Here is an 18,611-nt window from a genome sequence, read left to right as displayed (position 1 = left end):
GCTCCCAACGCCGCAATTCCGGTATGCGAACGTTTTTCGGAAGCCAAACATCCGACGCGGCTTCCGCTTGAGTGCAGGAAGCTCCTGCAGCCAATCAGAAGCCTTGCCTTCGTTTTTCGAACAGTTTCGGGAATCGAACCGACTCCTGGAACAGATTAAGTTCGAGACCTTAAGTGTAAATAAGCCCCATTGAGCACAGTGGGCTTTACTTCTCAGTAACAGCCATAGGATTGAACCAGAATGCCACTTAGTGAAGGGACGGAGAACCAGTGGCCCTGCAGATGTTTTTGGCCATGGCGGCAGAGGCTGATGGGACTCCTGCTACTCAGTGGATCACAAGGTTCCTCATCTCTGCACTGAATGACTTCTCAAGAGCAAAGATGAGATTTGAAGGGTGGACGTCCCAGCAGCTCCTCTTCCCCAGAAACTGCGCCGCACAGCTCTGTGCAGAGGAGTTACGAAACTCCCCCCCCCCCCATGCGTGCAACCTCCTTCAAGAGGACTAGTAACTTCCGATAAAAAAGCCAACTCTCTCATTCTCTTGACACGAACCGGGGGAGGGAGGGAGGGGGAGTGGCAAGGACTTCCTGCAATCCTTGGCTTGGCGCCAAGATGGGATTCATTTCGAACTTCGATTGTTGGGGGCGCACATTAAAAAAATAAAATAAACCTGGATCTCAAATGTCACGTTATGTCTTTTTGTTTTCTTTGCTCCGACCTGTAGTTACTTGCGTTCATTTATGCGCGAGAGAGGGCTGTGTTATAAGAAGCTGAGAAAGGGAGATCGTTCTGCTGGCTGGTTTGCGCAAAAGCGCTTTTCTGAAAAATAAATCCCAGCCCACAACTCTATCTCTTCTCTTTCCTCCCCGCCCCCCAAAAAACCCCACCAGGTCAGACGCTGTTGGGAAGGAGGGGGGGGGGCGTTGCTGGGAGTTTCCTAAGCCCGTGAGAACTAAGATCGGGCCCGGATCTCGCTCACCTCCTCCTCCTCCTCCCTTGCCGGCGTCTTTTCCCCAGCTCGCCACGGGGTCGGACTGCTCCTCCACCAGCCGGCCGGGGGAAGGAGCGCCCGGCGGAAGAAGGACGCTCAGCACTCCCCGCGGGCGCCGCGATCCGAGGGCGCCTTCGCTTCCCTGCCCCACTTTAGGCCTCTGCAGCCCAGGGCTGGCGGCGGCTGCATTTCCTGGTGTGGGCCATTTTGGAGAAGCATTTTAACCCGGCATCCCTGGCTGCGTGGGGAGGAGGGGAGCGCAAGCAGAGCCCGCCCTGTGTGTGTGTCTTCACCAGGAGCCCGAGCTGCTTTCCCGCGAAGTGAGCCACTTTTACCACCCCCGATCTCCCTTTTTCTTCTCCTCCCCCAATCCACACGAGCAAACGCAATCCGTGTTGCGCATCCGCAAACGCGCCCTTGTTTTGAAGCTATTAATAGCCAGCCCGGGAGCGCAAGCGATTAGGCAGTGCTCCCCGCTGGCCGACAGGGGGCGGCATGGAGGCTTCATTCCAATCCCCCAAGGCGCCCCCGCCCTTTCCTCCAGCGGTGCGTGGGGGGGGGGTACGGGACTGCTTAAAGGGACCGCGCCTGGATTCTTCAATATGGTTACTATTTGTCTTCTTCGTTTGCTGCGTTGTCGCCGCACCCTGAGCAGAGAAACGAGTTGCAGGCATGGGAAGGAATGTATCGGAGGCAAGATTTTAAACAGATTAGTCTCTGTTATATATCTTGTAAATTTATCATAATATTTTACTTTTATATGTTGAACGCAGTTTCTCAAAGCTCAAACTGATTAAAAACAAACAAGCACATACGCTCAACGATGCTGCAAAAGAGACTACAGTAGTTGGCTTGGCAACTACATCAGCTAAACATGCCCAGGCACCAGCGCTGGACCTGAAGGAATCGGTGACTAAACTTGCAAAGCAGAAGGCACAAAAAGTGAGATTTTGATGCCCCTGAAATGGAAACTTTTAAGACACTTAAATTTTAACATCACAATTCACAGCATTATTCAAAATGAAATTTGTGCTGAGCTGAAACATTTTCTTTTGCATTTGAGAAAGATCATCACCCAGTGTGCCATGTGGCTGAAATAAGACAAGGGGGGCCAGCAACAAAATGTTGCAGTGCGTCTTCCTCTCCTAAGGGGAGGACTCCAGCCTCCCTGGAAGCCAGGGGGGAGGGGGAAGAAGCAGATACCTTTGCTTGACCACCCCACAAGCCTCCTGCTGTGCTACATAGCTACCCTCAGGGGAAGAGTACTGGCTCTCTGCATCCAAAAGACCCCAGGTTCTTTTGCCAGCATCTCCAGGTATGGCTGGAAAAGACCCCTCTCTGAAACCCTCAAAACACTGCTGCCAGACTGTTGACAATACTGGGACAGATAGAACAATGGTCTGACTCAGCCTAAAGAAGGCTTCCTATAGTTCTAACCTCAGCATTTTGTAGTTATATAGGGGAGGTGTTTTGGGGGAGTGGGAAAGAATAAATCCTTCCTCCTGTAATATCACTCTCTAATACAGGCAAGGAGTTTAAATTTCACATCACCCCACAACCCTGATTCCCGCTTCTGAAGCTTACTCTAAGGGATGTGAGTTAATTCCCCTTTTTCTTTTTTTTAAATAGAATTTTATTAAATTTTCAACAATATAACATATATAAAAACTTAAACTACACACTATAACAAAAATTAACAAAAATCACAAAAAATAATAAACACAAAAAACAACTATAATAGCTATCATTATTCCTTTCTTAACATTGTTAACTGACTTCCTCATGTCCCCTCCTGCGTTCATTGTATAACATAGTTAGTAATTTCTTAACACTGTAAATCATTGGTAACATCTTATCTTATTCTTAATCTAATTTCCTTAACAAACTTCTATTTTTCTTAATCTTATCTATTTTCCATGACTGTAGCCTAGCCTGAGTTAATTCCCCTTTTTCTCTCCCCTCCCAAGATCCAATCTCTCCCTCATCTCCACAACCGGTACCTCAAAATTTTATACATCCTGGAAACTCACAAGTCTTTGTCAGGCCATTTTGAGGGAAGTTATGGTTTAAATTTACAAATTTATATACTTCTGTATACCTAGGGCAGGTGTAGGGAACCTTTGATCCACTAGATATTGCTGAACTACAACTCCCAACATCTCTGGTCATTAGCCATACTGGTTGAGGCTGATGGAGAGTTGTAGTTCAGCAACATCTGAAGGGCCAAAGGTTCCCCACATCTCACCTAGGCAGTATGTAGAAGCCACGAGCTTCTTTTGTGTTGCTCTGTTTCACTTCCAGTTGATAGCGAACTTAGTGGTTGAGTGCCTATTAGAAGGAATGACAATACATTAAAATAATATAGTATTATCCCTGGATCTGAGAGAATGACTCACTAAGCCCAATCCAGAGCTGTATCTATGGGGGGGCAGCTTTCTTTGTCCAGAGGGGCACTGTTGAGGCTCCCAGTCTATGTGTGTGCATACACAAGACGCCAAACTACCCCTGCCCAACCATAACCATGTCTACTCAGAAGTTGGCATCTGAAGAAGTGTGCATGCACACGAAAGCTCATACCAAGAACAAACTCAGTTGGTCTCTAAGGTGCTACTGGAAAGAATTTCCTATTTCCTATTTTGTCATGTCTACTCAGAAGCAAATCCTACTGACTCAAATGGGGCTTTATTCCAAATGAATGGGGGTTAGGATTGCAGCCAAAGTCTATGAGAAAGGTAAGACCTGAACCCAGGTCTCGCAAGTCCACATCCAACTGCCCATACCTTACAAGCCACAAATGTATCTAAGTCTGCAGTTTTCCCACTTATCTCCCCAGATATATTTCAGACATAATGTGGGTAAGCTACTGGGGTTTATCCAAAGGTGGCCCCGGAATTTGTCTTCCCACCCGGACCTTTTCCTGATCCAGCAGGGCGTTGGCATTCTTATGTTCTTGAGGTCCACAGGTTCCCCATCCCTGCTGTGATCAACAGGGACCACTCTCCTGTTCCCCACATCATTGTCAGATTTGCGTCTCAAAGGTCCATCATCTACATTTGTTGTTTTTCCAAAGCCCAGTAAGCCAAGAGTGCACATCTCAGCAAAAGTCCAGCTCTTGAAATCTGGGGCAGGTGGGGGCAGGGAGAACGGAGCAGAAATGAGAATTTGAACGACAGTCAACAAGAGAGCCCAAGGCTGGCACTGATCGGGTCACCAGGTAAAAGTTGAGATCAGCAGAAAGTTTTTTTTGCAGAAAAAGGAAGAATTGGAAACTAACTGCACCCAGAGAGGCGCTGCTGTCAGCAAAACAGGAGGAAAGTGAGTCACTGAGATACTTCTCTCTCCTCCCGCCCGCCCCCCCCCCCCCAGACACACACCATGCACACACAGATAATTTTGTGGTTTTCTGCAAATTCAAACCACGGGGCTGGGAAAACACCAGGGGCCGGCAGGACACAGAGCTTTTGTGTCCCTGTTCCAAACCTGACAGGTCTGGATTTTGCAGGGGAATTCCTATTCCCTTAAGGGGTTTGGTCTAGGTCTTGTTTTTTTTTTTTCATTTTAATTGGGGTTATATAGTTAACCCTAGGTCATGGAAGTCCAGCCTCAGCTGGGTGAGAGGTGTTAAGAGACGTGCTTTTAGCTTATGCTCAGAGACACCTCCTTTCCACTCTTCTTCCTATGGCATGGGTTCTGACATTAGAACCAGCTCTCTGTGGTTATCCCAGGTGAGCCCACACTCCGGCGAAAAGCAGTTTTACACGCTGTGCACCACAAGGAGGGAAATAAAATGAAGGCAGTACAGTTCCTAAACCCAGCTGGTCTACAGCTGAAGTGTCTTTAACTGAAAGCAGGAAAGTATTATCGACTGCATATAGGCCTCCAAGCAGTGTGCGAAACTCCAGTTGTTCTAGGCGCATTTTGCAACAGGGAATTTAAGTTTCAGATTAAAACTGCAGAGTGGAAAAAGGAGGACCTTTTTCTGCCTCCCCACTTCCAGCCACTCTCTGAAGACTGGAAAAGAGACCCTCTTAAGAATATATGGGAGGGGGGGCCAGGGGAAGGACTAGACCGTGTGAAAAATGAACACAATATTTTAGCTGCAGTTCATTCATTTTCAGCTTTGTATTCTCTTTATATATAAAAAAGCGTGCCTAGGCATTCCGTTGTTGCGCCCATAATCTAGAAAGTTTAACGTGCCATTTAGCTCCTAGCTTTCATATCTCAGTTTCTAACACTGCCTCCAAGACATTTTTAAAAGCCCTAACCAATAAACAACACTTCCTCTTCCATAATGGGGGGAGAGAAAGAGAGAGAAGAAAAAAATCACAGACTCCAATTCTCAATAACGCCCGTGCTCCAGAAGCCACTTCTACTTCTGACCCTGTGCACAAAAGCAGGCTTTTCTATTTTTCACGCCACTCCATTCACACGTCGGGGACCAATTTGACCGCGACAGCGAACACGCGTCGGGCCTCTTCCCCACGAGTCGTCCCGTCCACGCGCCTTGAAACGCTAGACTAGCGGCAAACGCAGCCGGCCTTCCTTGCACGAGGATTATTCACAAGTACCCAAGTGCCGTTGCACGGATAAGTGATCCGGGAGGCGACTCGGACTCTCCAGGGGCGCCTGCCGAAGATGCCCCGCCGCCCCTCTTCCCGATCGTGCCGCGATCCCCTAAGTGCGTGGGTGGGGGGCGCCTTCTCACCTGAGCAGCTGGACCCCGTCCGTGGATCGCGGGTCTTCCACGAGGACGTAGACCGTGGCGGGGGGCGGCTCCGGGTTGGGGGGCCTCTCGCTCGTGTCATGGGACATCATTCCCCCGCCCCCCCCCGGCTGGAGCCCCCCCCCCCCCAGTAGATAATCTGGGGCTCCCGGCGGTTAGTGCGGGGAGAGGCGCTCCGGATCCAAGTTGGGGAGAATGGCGCAGAAGCGATTTAGGCCAAAGAGCTGCGGGTGGGTGGCGGGTTCAAGAGACCCGTCTCCTCCCAAAGCTGGAGAAAAACATCCAGCCGGAGTGTTGCTTCATTTTCCGGCTGGAGAGGGAGCAAGAGGGGGGGATGATCTCCACGGGAAATGACATCAGACTGGGATCCTCCCCCGGGTGGAGCTGGGATCGAAGGCGATCTCTTGCCAAGGCGGGGTCTTAAAATTTCTCGGCGATCGGCTGGGATGTGGACTGGGATCGCTAGCAAGCGTGCCTCTGAGCATGTGCAGAATGATCGCCGCCGCGGATGACTGAGATTGCAGGTCCGAGTCTGGCTTGTCAACTTGCGCCCTTGAACCTCACATTTTAAGACGGATGTGCCACCTGCATGATGTTGCCAACTTGGGGGGGGGGGGGAGGTTAGGTCTCCCTATGGCAACCAGTAGCTGGGATTTGTGAGAGAAGCATCGAGGTAAATAGATTCCAGGGTCCGGATCTGATCTGGTGCTCCCATCCCCCCACCCCAAAGTATGCTCTCCCAAAGGAACTTGCAATACTCCTCCCGTCCCATCCTGTATTAATTTGGCTATCAGCTAAGACCCTGTTCCTCCCTTGCTTGTTTGAATTTGCTAAATTTCTGTCATTACTCATGGTTATCATATTTTATTCATTTGTTCATTCACAAGAGTACAGAAATTATAAAAGAGATTTGTTATACCGATATAAATATGACAATATTGCCTTGCCATCAGAGAATCGAGCCATTGATTCCCACATTGCAGGGGGTTGGACTAGATGGCCCTTGGGTCCCTTCCAACTCTTAAGATTCTATGATTCTATAATCAATGGGTTTCATTACCACAGGTAATAGTTGCTGTCTCACCTTCTCTTCTGCCTTGTCCCTTTGCCAACAGACAATATAAAGCTGCCATATATATAAGGAAGGAATCTACAGAATCTCATAAATACCAGAAAAATAGATATTATTTGTTGTCATTATCTTCCTTACACTGCAGTCCAAGACACATTACTTGGCATTTCCCACAATAATCACATGTGAGTTTAGTGGTGAATCATACCCAATTTGCTCCCACCTCCTGATTTCCAAATAAATTGCGAGTACCTTACTACCAACAGCACAAACAACATAACAGGCTGTATGTAACTCTATAAATTCTTTTTCAAATGCGCAAAGTATGTATATTTTGAGAACATTAGATGTATAAGTTTGAGAGATTAGTTATTAAATTATGAAAATTGGATAAGAATGTGAAATATAAAAGTTTGATTTAAAGAAGACAGAACATGGAAGATTGGAAGTCGATATTAGATACAGAATATAAGCTATTTTATGTAATTACAATATGTAATTATGTGTAATTATATGTGTATATTAAAATCAATAAAAATCATTGGGGGGGGGGGAATTCTTTTTCAAATGCGATTCAACCAAAGGGTACTCATTAATGGCTCCTCTTCATCCTGGAGAGAAGTGACTAGTGGGGTGCCACAGGGTTCTGTCTTGGGCCCAGTCTTATTCAACATCTTCATCAATGACTTGGATGATGGGCTTGAGGGTATCCTGATCAAGTTTGCAGATGACACCAAATTAGGAGGGGTGGCTAATACCCCAGAGGACAGGATCACACTTCAAAATGACCTTAACAGACTAGAGAACTGGGCCAAAGCAAACAAGATGAATTTTAACAGGGAGAAATGTAAAGTACTACACTTGGGCAAAAAAAATGAAAGACACAAATACAGGATGGGTGACACCTGGCTTGAGAGCAGTACATGTGAAAAGGTTCTAGGAGTCTTGGTAGACCATAAACTTGACATGAGTCAACAGTGTGATGCAGCAGCTAAAAAAGCCAATGCAATTCTGGGCTGCATCAATAGGAGTATAGCATCTAGATCAAGGGAAGTAATAGTACCACTATATTCTGCTCTGGTCAGACCTCACCTGGAATACTGTGTACAGTTCTGGGCACCACAGTTCAAGAAGGATACTGACAAGCTGGAATGTGTCCAGAGGAGGGCAACCAAAATGGTCAAAGGCCTGGAAACGATGCCTTATGAGGAACGGCTTAGGGAGCTGGGTATGTTTAGCCTGGAGAAGAGAAGGTTAAGGGGTGATCTGATAGCCATGTTCAAATACTGTATATAAAAGGATGTCATATAGAGGAGGGAGAAAGGTTGTTTTCTGCTGCTCCAGAGAAGCGGACACGGGGCAATGGATTCAAACTACAAGAAAGAAGATTCCACCTAAACATTAGGAAGAACTTCCTGACAGTAAGAGCTGTTCGACAGTGGAATTTGCTGCCAAGGAGTGTGGTGGAGTCTCCTTCTTTGGAGGTCTTTAAGCGGAGGCTTGACAGCCATCTGTCAAGAATGCTTTGATGGTGTTTCCTGCTTGGCAGGGGGTTGGACTGGATGGCCCTTGGGGTCTCTTCCAACTCTATGATTCTATGATTCTATGATATCATATCAAGATATATGGTTCTGTAGACCAACTTACCATATAAACAAAACATATTATGAGAAATTAAAGTCCAGCAGATTGATCAGGGAATACCATCTATTCAGTTCTTATATTAGCAATATCCACGGTATGGAATTCTAATATCAATCTTGTACTGTTCCACGTCAAGATGCTTTTAAAGAATTCTAGCGTTCCTTGTATGCAGGTTTCAGACGAAGAACTTGGAAGAATGGCACATGCAGAAAATAAGAGGAGGATTCCAGGATAATTCCTTGTTTCGCCCAAGCGGGCTTCGTCAGCTGGGCCTGCTCGTATTCTTGTATATCAGAGACATGGAACATGGAAAATAATGGATTCAGTCATAACCTTACTACCATCTTATAATTCCACAAGTATGATTGCACTAAATGATTGTTTTGTCACTTTTAGGAATATCACCAAGAGCTACTGGGTGTCACATTTTCTACCATCGGGAATTGTGGAGCATATTATAGACTTACTTTGTTTCTTTCGTGAGATTTCTTAGCAGCCTTTTACCATATGGCAGTGGTGTCCAAACTTTTTTCAAAGAGGGCCAGATTTGATTAAGTGAAGGACAGTGGGACCCAACCAAAGGGCCATCCAAACTTGTTAACTTTTTTTTAGAATTGAAGTTGTTGAGCTTTTTAAGGAATTTACCCCAAAGTTGTTCGGCTTTTCTTAGGATTTTCTTAGGAGTTTTTGAGCTTTTTTTAAATTTTATTTTTTATTAAACAGCAAAATCAGCACACATCATATACCTGACTCAACAAAACACATGACGATTTCACAACACAAAAACACACACACTTCTACATACAGCCCATACATAATTTAACAATACTAAAAGAATAGTCCTAAAAAGGAGCCAAAAAACAAAAGAGAGTAAAGACACACACACTTCTACATACAGCCCATACATAATTTAACAATACTAAAAGAATAGTCCTAAAAAGGAGCCAAAAAACAAAAAGAAGAGAGTAAAGAGGGAATGGGGGGGGGAGGAGGGGGGAGGGAGAAGGGAGGGGAAGGAAAAGAAGAAAAAAAGAAATCTACATTGAAATTACAACTTACAACATTAATATACAAATAAATAGATTTGACTTCCATTTGTACTCTTTGTTCCTTTATCTTAACCTTTCTTTTTCCCACACAGGTCTTGTTACGTCCAATTTAGTCTTATGTTTCTTTCTAATGGTATATTAATATTCAATACATACACAAAAGTCTTTATTCAATTCTTTCTCCTTCTTTTTAATTCCTCCATTATTTTATTCTTTTTGAGCTTTTTGAGGATTGAAGTTGTTGAGGTTTTTTTTAGGATTTTACCCCCAAAAAATAAACTGCCACAGGGGCCGGATTAAACCGGATTAGGCCCCCGGAACGGACTTTGGACATGCCTGCCATATGTTCTCTGGGCAAGGCAGTTTACAACAGTAGAATGTAGGATTATAAAAGCAGATAAAATGGTTGCAATTGTAAAAACATGTACAATAAAGCCACTCCAAGTAGAACTATGCATTCAGCAAAGGAGGTAGGTCCCAAAAAACAAATGCCTTCACTGTGTTAAATGCACCTCTGCAGGGAGGGAGGCCATAGTTCAGTGGCTGCCGCAAAGGAAGCCCTTTCCTGAGCCACCGTCGCCTGCAGTTCTGAGGGTGGCAGCAGGGCTGGCCCAAGACATTTGGGCAACTGAGGCGAACCACCAAATGCTGCGCCTTTCCCTGCAAGGGAAGATGGGGAAGAAGGCTTCACCTGCCCTCGAGGGAGTCTCACCTACCAAGGGAGTCCCTTCTGCAGATCTTGGCACACAAGAAGCTTGGTCAGTAGGGATGGAGACATTCCTTTGGATATTTGGGGCCTAAGTTGTTGTAAGGCGGAGCTCTCCAAACTGTGTGTCATGATACGTTAGCGTGTCGGCTGCAGTCTGTAGGTGTGTTGTGCGCATAGCTGTCAAGTTTCGGATTTGAAAATAAGGGATCAGCAGTCTCACCTATCCCGGGGACAGTCACATGTCAGTGGTGGGCGGAGCCAGAAGCAAAAGTGGGCGGAGCAGCAATGTAAACTCCAAGCGGGCTCGGAGCGGAGCAAAGAGGAGGGCAGCCATGTGCTCCACGCAATGGAGCCCCATCGTCTTCTTGTCTGATCCCATCAAAACAGGACAGGAAGCAGCAGCTGCTCAAAGGCAGCCAGGCTCTGCCCGCCAGCTAACCCTATTGGCTGGCTGAGGGGCTCGGCGGCAACGGATAGGGGCTGATGCAGGGGGAGGAATACACCCCCCTGTAAGCACGGGAAAGGGCTCCCACTTGCTTTGAGGGCTGAGGCTTTTCTCTCCAAGTAGGCGAGGTCTTCCCACCCAGTCCCTGGCCAGCAGGGGAGGAGCTGCTTCCATTAAAAACGGGAAATTTAAGGGAAATAAAAAATAAGGGAGAGTAGCGGGAAACTGCTTAAAATAAGGGAGATTCCCGGGGAAAACGGGATACTTGACAGCACTGGTTGTGTGAACGCTCCCAGGCTTGGAAAGGAGATAGTGATGGGGGTGTACAAAAAATGGGGGGGGGGATATAATTTATGAGGAATTAAAAAAAAATGAACAAACATTTTCAAAATAAAAAAACACCAGAAGCCTTTCTTCTAGGCATTTTGACAACAGGTATCCCAAGTGATAGAAGAAGGGTATTCCTATACGCAACAATAGCAGTGAGAATGCCGATTGCTAAGAATTGGAAGGGAGAGAAAATCCCAACGAGAGAAGAATGGCAGATAAAACTTTCTGAATATTTAGAACTTGCAAAAACGACAGAAATAATCAGGAATCAAACAAACCAAAATTTTATAAAACAGTGGGGGTGCTATGGAGGGTGCTTAAAAAAAATATTGCTCCCAAATAAAATCTTTAGTGTGCTTCGATTAATTTTCACAAATTGCCTGACAGATGGATAATGTTTTGTAATGTATATAATGCTGATGATTGATAAGGTGAAAAAGGACGCAGTTAAAAAAGGAAGAAAGGACCCACAGTGAGGTAGATGGAAGTCACACTATAAAGTAGATTGTTTATTTACGATTTAAAGTTATGGAGGTGTTGACTTTTTTTATTAATTTTGGGTGTTTTTTCATGATTTTTCATTTTTATACCCTGTGATATTTTTGATGGTGAATGGAATAGATGTAATATCGGATTAAACCAATAAAGAGCATTGACAGGGAAGGGGGAATGAAAGGGGTTAGTTTAACCTCAGGTTTGCTAGCAAAACTGAATTACTGTGTCGCGAAATGATGCATGTCTGAAAAGTGTGTCCCCAGCATGGAAAGTTTGGAAAGCTCTGCTGTAGGGCTTTAAGCACTAATGTGAGCACCTCAAATTGTATTTGCAAATGAACTGGCAAACCCATGCTAGACTAGAGCACACACTCAGAAGCATTGCCTACACATGCAATAGAATCAAGGGGCTGGATCCTGAGGTGCCCGAGTGGGGTGTACCACCTCAGAATTGGAGTCTGAGGATGCTTTTATTTCTTTTAATGTTGCTATATGCTGTGTTCTGAACCACAGAAGAAGAAGAGGAGGAGGAGGAGGAGTTTGGATTTGATATCCCGCTTTATCACTACCCTAAGGAGTCTCAAAGCGGCTAACATTCTCCTTTCCCTTCCTCCCCCACAAAAAACACTCTGTGAGGTGAGTGGGGCTGAGAGACTTCAGAGAAGTGTGACTAGCCCAAGGTCACCCAGCAGCTGCATGTGGAGGAGCGGAGACGCGAACCCGGTTCACCAGAATACGAGTCTACCGCTCTTAACCACTACATCACACTGGCTCCACTGAGCCTTGGGCTTGCTGATCGGAAGGTCAGCAGTTTGAATCCCCGTGATGGGGTGAGCTCCCGTTGCTCGGTCCCAGCTCCTGCCAACCTAGCAATTTGAAAGCACGTCAAAGTGCAAGTAGATAAATAGGTACTGCTCCGGCGGGAAGGTAAACGGCGTTTCCGTGCGCTGCTCTGGTTTTGCCAGAAGCGGCTTAGTCATGCTGGCCATATGACCTGGAAAAACTGTCTGCGGACAAACGTCGGCTCCCTCGGCCAGTGGCGTAGCTAGCCTCTGGCTGCTGGGGGCGGCGGCAGCGCAGAGCCACCCCCCTGGGGGAGGGGCACGACACGTGCGGCGTGACGTCATCGTGACGTCACGACGCACGTGGATGCTGAAAGGGGGAATTTCCCCCTTTCTGAGGCTTTTTTCGGCAGGGTTGGTGGCCAGCGAGGAGGGGGTGACAAGCGCGACACCCCCTCTTGCTGGTCGACCCCCCACCCCGCCGGAAAAAAAACGGCGGAAAGGGGAAAAAGAAGCAGAGCCGGTGCTTGAATGCGCCTGCCCTGCTTCCTTTCCCCGCCGCCCCAGCGGTTTTTTCCGGCGGGGGGTGGTGGCCAGCGAGGAGGGGGTGACAAGTTTGACACCCCCCCTCGCTGGTCGACCCCCCCCCGCCGAAAAAAAGCGGCGGAAAGGGGAAAAAGAAGCAGAGCCGGCGCTTGAATGCGCCTGCCCTGCTTCCTTTCCCCCCCTCCCAGCGGTTTTTTTCGGTGGGGGTGGGCCAGCGAGGAGGGGGTGTCATGCCAGCATACACCCCCTCCTCGCTGGCCCACCCACCCCCCCGCTGAAAAATAGCCGCTGGAAGGGGGAAAAGGCGACATGCCCCCGTTCGGGTCCGCCCGGCGGGGCGGGGTGGGAGGGGTCGGCCAAAGTGTCACCCCCCTCCCCTGGAACTAGGGGCGGCCCGCCCCCCCTTGCGACGCCCCTGCCCTCGGCCAGTAAAGCGCGATGAGCGCCGCAACCCCAGAGTCATTTGCGACTGGACTTAACTGTCAGGGGTGCTTTACCTTTACCTTTTTACATGAAAGAGTCTTGTCACTCCTGTAGAAGTAGCATGAGCTGTGAAGCGGAGAATCCCTGGTTCAGATCTCTCTCTCTCTGCCATGAACTCACTTGATAGAAACAACAACAGACAGTCACGGTATCTGTACCTCAGATAAAATACAAACCCGTGTATATCTCTGGATAGAAACGTGTATAAATATTGAACTAAACTGACAATATCATCATGCAAAAAGCATACATAGATATTTCCTCAGAGGCAAAGCCTATATATACTATCAAACATCAAAGTGCAATATACAAAGTGCAATATATAATGTAAAAGATGGTTATGCAAAGTGTATAAGACATATGGGTCTATCTTCCCAATGTTGGAGAAGGTTATACAAAGTCATTCAGACGTGTGGGTATGTCCTCTTGACGGGTGGCCAGCTTCAAATCTTCCCGTTTCACCAGCAGTTTTGAAAGCACGTCAAAGTGCAAGTAGATAAATAGGTACCACTCCAGCGGGAAGGTAAACGGCGTTTCCGTACGCTGCTCTGGTTTCGCCAGAAGCGGCTTAGTCATGCTGGCCACATGACCTGGAAAAACTGTCTGCGGACAAATGTCGGCTCCCTCGGCCAGTAAAGCGAGATGAGCGCCGCAACCCCAGAGTCATTTGCGACTGGACTTAACTGTCAGGGGTCCTTTACCTTTACCTTTTTACATGAAAGAGTCTTGTCACTCCTGTAGAAGTAGCATTGAGAGGAGGGAGAACAGCAGTTACAAGTATGAGCTGTGAAGCGGAGAATCCCTGCTTCAGATCTCGATCTCTCTCTGGCATGAACTCACTTGATGGCTTTAGGGTAGCCACAAAGTGGGGGCGGGAAGTAGTGTTGTTGGAAAGCTGATAATGCACAGTTTTTCAAAAAGGAACGGCAATTAGACACGTTAGGCATATGTCTTTATTAAGCAGCATGTCAGGAACAGCACGTACAGTACACAAATTGCAAAAGGATAGAATGTGCTGAAAACTGAAACCACCCAGAGAAATTTGAAACACCTTCTTTGGGGCTGGAACTTCCTCTTCTGCACCTTCATCTCAAGGCAGGTAATGCTTTCTTGCAAATATAATGAAAGCGCTAGGGTGTCTGAACTATGTGACACTCCTGGATAGCTCAGATGGTAGAGCATGGGACTCTTAATCTCAGGGTTGTGGGTTTGAGCCCCGCGTTGGGCAAAAGATTCCTGCATTGTTGCAGAGGGTGGGACCCCTGTGGCCCCTCCAAACTACAATCCTATGATTCTGTGTTCTGTGTCCCACAAAATCATTAATCTGAGCTTTAAGAAAAGTTCTCTCTCTTTGTGCCTGTTAATGAGCTGAGGCAGATGCACAAATGAATTGTCACTGTATGGTACATAAGAGCCACGGGCTCCTTTGGAGAAACTGCCAGTGATACATGGTGTAGGCAAGGAACAAAGCATGTTTTGTCTTTATTAGGCTTTTTCTTTTAGTGTGGGGTATCTGATGGCGAATTTGCGCAGCTGGTTAAAAAAAAAAAAACAAACCCACAACCCCATGAGCAGGAAGGCTCCCAAATGGCTTGCCATATGTTGAAGCAAATGCACATTACTATCTAAAGAGAGGATTTCCATAAGACTATTGCCCAGAGTATAAAATAAATCAATGGGCAACACTGCATTCTCCGTCAATCTCAGTCTCCCCCATCTGCAGTATGGGTATGATAATAGCACTGAACTATCTAACATTAGCACTAACTATCTAACATAACTATTTAACTATCCTGCCCACCTAGCAGTTTCCTGCCCACCTAGCATGTCAAAGTGCAAGTAGATAATTAGGTACCACTCCGGCGGGAAGGTAAACGGCGTTTCCATGTGCTGCTCTGGTTCGCCAGAAGTGGCTTTGTCATGCTGGCCACATGACCCGGAAGATGTATGCCGGCTCCCTTGGCCAATAAAGCGAGATGAGCGCCGCAACCCCAGAGTCGGACACGACGACCTAATGGTCAGGGGTCATCTAACATGGCATTAAGGTTAATGCTGAAGCCTTACAGCTGAAAAAGCAGGCAATGGCTCAAAAACATTTGTGCCATAACAAATTTGTGGGTCTTTGTTGTGCCACAAGATCCCCCTTCACTTCTTTCCACTCTCATTTTTTTTAATGTAACAGACTCCTAGGACTAGTACTTAAGGGACCGCCTCTCCTGGTATGTCTCATGTAGGACCTTAAGGTCCTCAAATAATAATCTTTTGGAGGTCCCGAGCAACAAAGACGCTAGGTTGGCCTCAACTAGGGCCAGGGCCTTCTCAATATTGGCCCCGACTTGGTGGAACAGTCTATCACAAGAGACCAGGGCCCTGCAGGATTTGGCATCTTTCCGCAGGGCCTGCAAGACGGAGCTGTTCCACCTGGCCTTTGGGTTGGTTTCTGTTTAATATTTATGTTTCATCTTTTATTGGTGGGTTATTCTGAAATTGAGACCTGCAGTTTTAATTGAATTTTTAAATTTGTATTTTAATCTGTTATTTTAAATTGATTGTTTTTATGTTTTTTTGCTGTGATTTTAATTGATGTTAGCCGCCCTGAGCCAGGTTTTCTGGCTGGGAAGGGCGGGGTATAAATAAAAATATTATTATTATTATTATTATTATTATTATTATTATTATTATTATTATTATAGTGGCCTTTTAGGATAGGAATACAAACGGATCACTTTTAATATTTAAAAAGTGCTGTTCGAATAAATGGCACAGGCATATATGGGGTGAACAACATAATCAAGACCACTGAGGTTCACATCCAGCCTCTTTCTAGTTTATTAATTTATTTAACCCTTCATATGCCACCATCCCCATCTTTTCTCTATAGCTGCTCAAGGCTGCCAACATTGAAAAAAAAATATAACTTTTTAAAAGTAAAGGCAGAACAATAAAAAAATAGCAAAATATTTCCCCACCCTCCCAATGACCGCGGTCCCCAAGGCAAGCTCTGCGGACTGGTTGCACTAAATTTCACCAGTTACAGGTGGGTAGCCGTGCTGGTCTGCCATAGTCGAAACAAAATATAGAAAATTCTTTCCAGTAGCACCTTAGAGACCAACTGAGTTTGTTCTTGGTATGAGCTTTCGTGTGCATGCACACTGTGCATGCACACGAAAGCTCATACCAAGAACAAACTCAGTTGGTCTCTAAGGTGCTACTGGAAAGAATTTTCTATTAAATTTCACCAGTCACATTTCATCAAGAGCTCCCCCCCCCCCCCGAAAGTGGGCGCAGGGAACGCGCCTGCGGCTGCAGGCAGAGTCAGAAGGGGGCGCTGTCGCCACGACCTGCGGTTTCCAAGCTGCCGGATTCCTGCTCTCTCCAGCCCACCTAACATGCAGGCGAGGAAATGATGGGGCGATTTGCAGCAGCTGCCCGGGCCTCTGTTGCAGCTCAGCTGTTGGAGCGAGCAGCGCTTCGCGGCGGCGATCCGCAGACAGGGGTCGCCCCTTGGCAGCGCTGGCGGAAGGGCAAACGGTACCCTTCCTGCATTGCTGCTAACACACACCCCACCATCATCCCCAGCAGCAGCCGGTGTCATTCCTTGGCAGCTGTGTCTGCAAAGCCCTCTTTCCTCCCCGGGTGTTTCCCCGGGTGTTAGGGAGGCAGCGGGAACTGACGGAGATGGCGAGGAACAGACTGTGTCTGTTTGGGGCGCGCATATGCCTGGTACACAAAGCTGTGCGAACTGCTGGCTGCTAAATGCCAGTTTTGCTGGGATTAACTAACACTCTCTCGGTGCTTCCTTCCTCTCTCTCTCTCTCGAGTCCTGCACGGCTACGTTTCTGCATGCAGGGTGGTGCAAAGAACAGACCTGGTTTCAAATCCCCGGTGTAAAATTAATCTTGGGCTAGGCACGCTTTATCAGGGTCTGAACACACTGTCACGTTAAAGCAGGTGTTAGAAGCATTCCCACCCCCCAACCCTGAAGTTTACCCCTCACAGAGTTACAGTTCCCAGCAACCCTTAACAAACTACAACGCCCAGAATTATTTGAGGGAAAAGAATGTGCTTCAAATGTGCTTTAAAGGTATCAGGGATCAGCAAACCTTTTTCAGCAGGGGGCCGGCCCACTGTCTCTCAGACCTTGTGGGGGGCCGGACTATATTGGGGGGGGGGGAGAGAAATGAACGAATTCCTATGCCCCACAAATAACCCAGAGATGCATTTTAAATAAAAGCACACATTCTACTCATGTAAAAACATGCTGATTCCTGGACCGTCCACGGGCTGGATTTATAAGGCAATTGGGCCGGATCTGGGCCTTAGTTTGCCTACCCATGGCATAGCTGTCAACTTTTCCCTTTTCTTGCGAGGAATCCTATTCGGAATAAGGGAATTTCCCTTAAAAAAAGGAAAAAGTTGACAGCTATGACCCATGGTGTAGTGTAAAGGTAAAGGTAAAGGACCCCGGACAGTTAAGTTCAGTTGCGAACAACTCTGGGGTTGCAGCGCTCATCTCGCTTTACTGGCCGAGGGAGCCGACGTTTGTCCGCATATCCACTTAAGGATATACATATTGTATATGTATATACTTACTGTCTTTTCATTACTCTCTTCTCTGCTTCTATTTTGCAACTATGGATTCCACCTGTCAGTTATCCTTCTGTCTTCCTATTATCTACCCATTCCTCTAGGTTTCTATAGTAGCAGGGTGGAACATTTGGTGCCCAGGCCTAATCCTGCCTCCCAGGGCTTTTTAGAGGGCCTGCCAAACCTCTTCCGGTCTGCCATGCCCACTGCCCACCATGTTCCAGCTGTCAATCATGCCTTTGCACCCTTCCCTGCCTTATTCTTCCCACATTCTGCCTTTATTATGGTGCAGAGTGAGCGTTTGGTGGGTCAGGGAGAAGACACAGCTGCATCTTTCTCATTTGAACCTATGGTACCTGTCATTCTACTACTTTAGCCGCAGTCCCATACCCAGACTAATTTCACCAAACTAAATAACACTTACTTCTGAGCAGTACGCCTGGCCATGTGCTGTGCATTTTCATACTGTGTGTTTCGAGCGCGTCACATACAGTTCAGTGGAGTCAGGACAGGCCTGGTTAGTTTCTACAGCACTGAAGTAGATCTAGTGAGGTGCTGCACACACATGTGGGAACCAGACTTTGGTGACTGGCAAATGAATGCATGATCTGACATAACTAACACTATTGCATGTGTAGTGAGATAACATGAAACTGTCTCCGGTGTTATATTTGTGACGGACCACTCACACATGCAGATAGTCTTTGGATTTCGTGCATCGAGTGATGAGCCTGCATGTGTGTCAACCAGGCCAAA

The 18,611-nt window shown here is 46.9% G+C and overlaps 1 protein-coding gene across 1 annotated transcript in view; it reads right to left on the bottom strand.

Annotated features, from left to right (window-relative positions):
- The window catches only part of TFE3 (transcription factor binding to IGHM enhancer 3), a 35,240-nt gene extending 29,193 nt beyond the window's left edge, over positions 1-6,047 (bottom strand). Inside the window, 1 exon segment of the mRNA XM_033173000.1 lies at positions 5,697-6,047. Within this exon segment, the coding sequence (XP_033028891.1) occupies positions 5,697-5,806 (110 nt within the window). The 5' untranslated portion in view covers positions 5,807-6,047.
- Between the last annotated feature and the right edge of the window lie 12,564 nt (positions 6,048-18,611).

The sequence above is a fragment of the Lacerta agilis genome, chromosome 16 (genome assembly GCF_009819535.1).
Source record: "Lacerta agilis isolate rLacAgi1 chromosome 16, rLacAgi1.pri, whole genome shotgun sequence".
NCBI lineage: Eukaryota > Metazoa > Chordata > Lepidosauria > Squamata > Lacertidae > Lacerta > Lacerta agilis.
The sequence above is the reverse complement of the archived record's forward strand: the minus strand, read 5'-3'. Positions and strand labels throughout refer to the sequence as shown.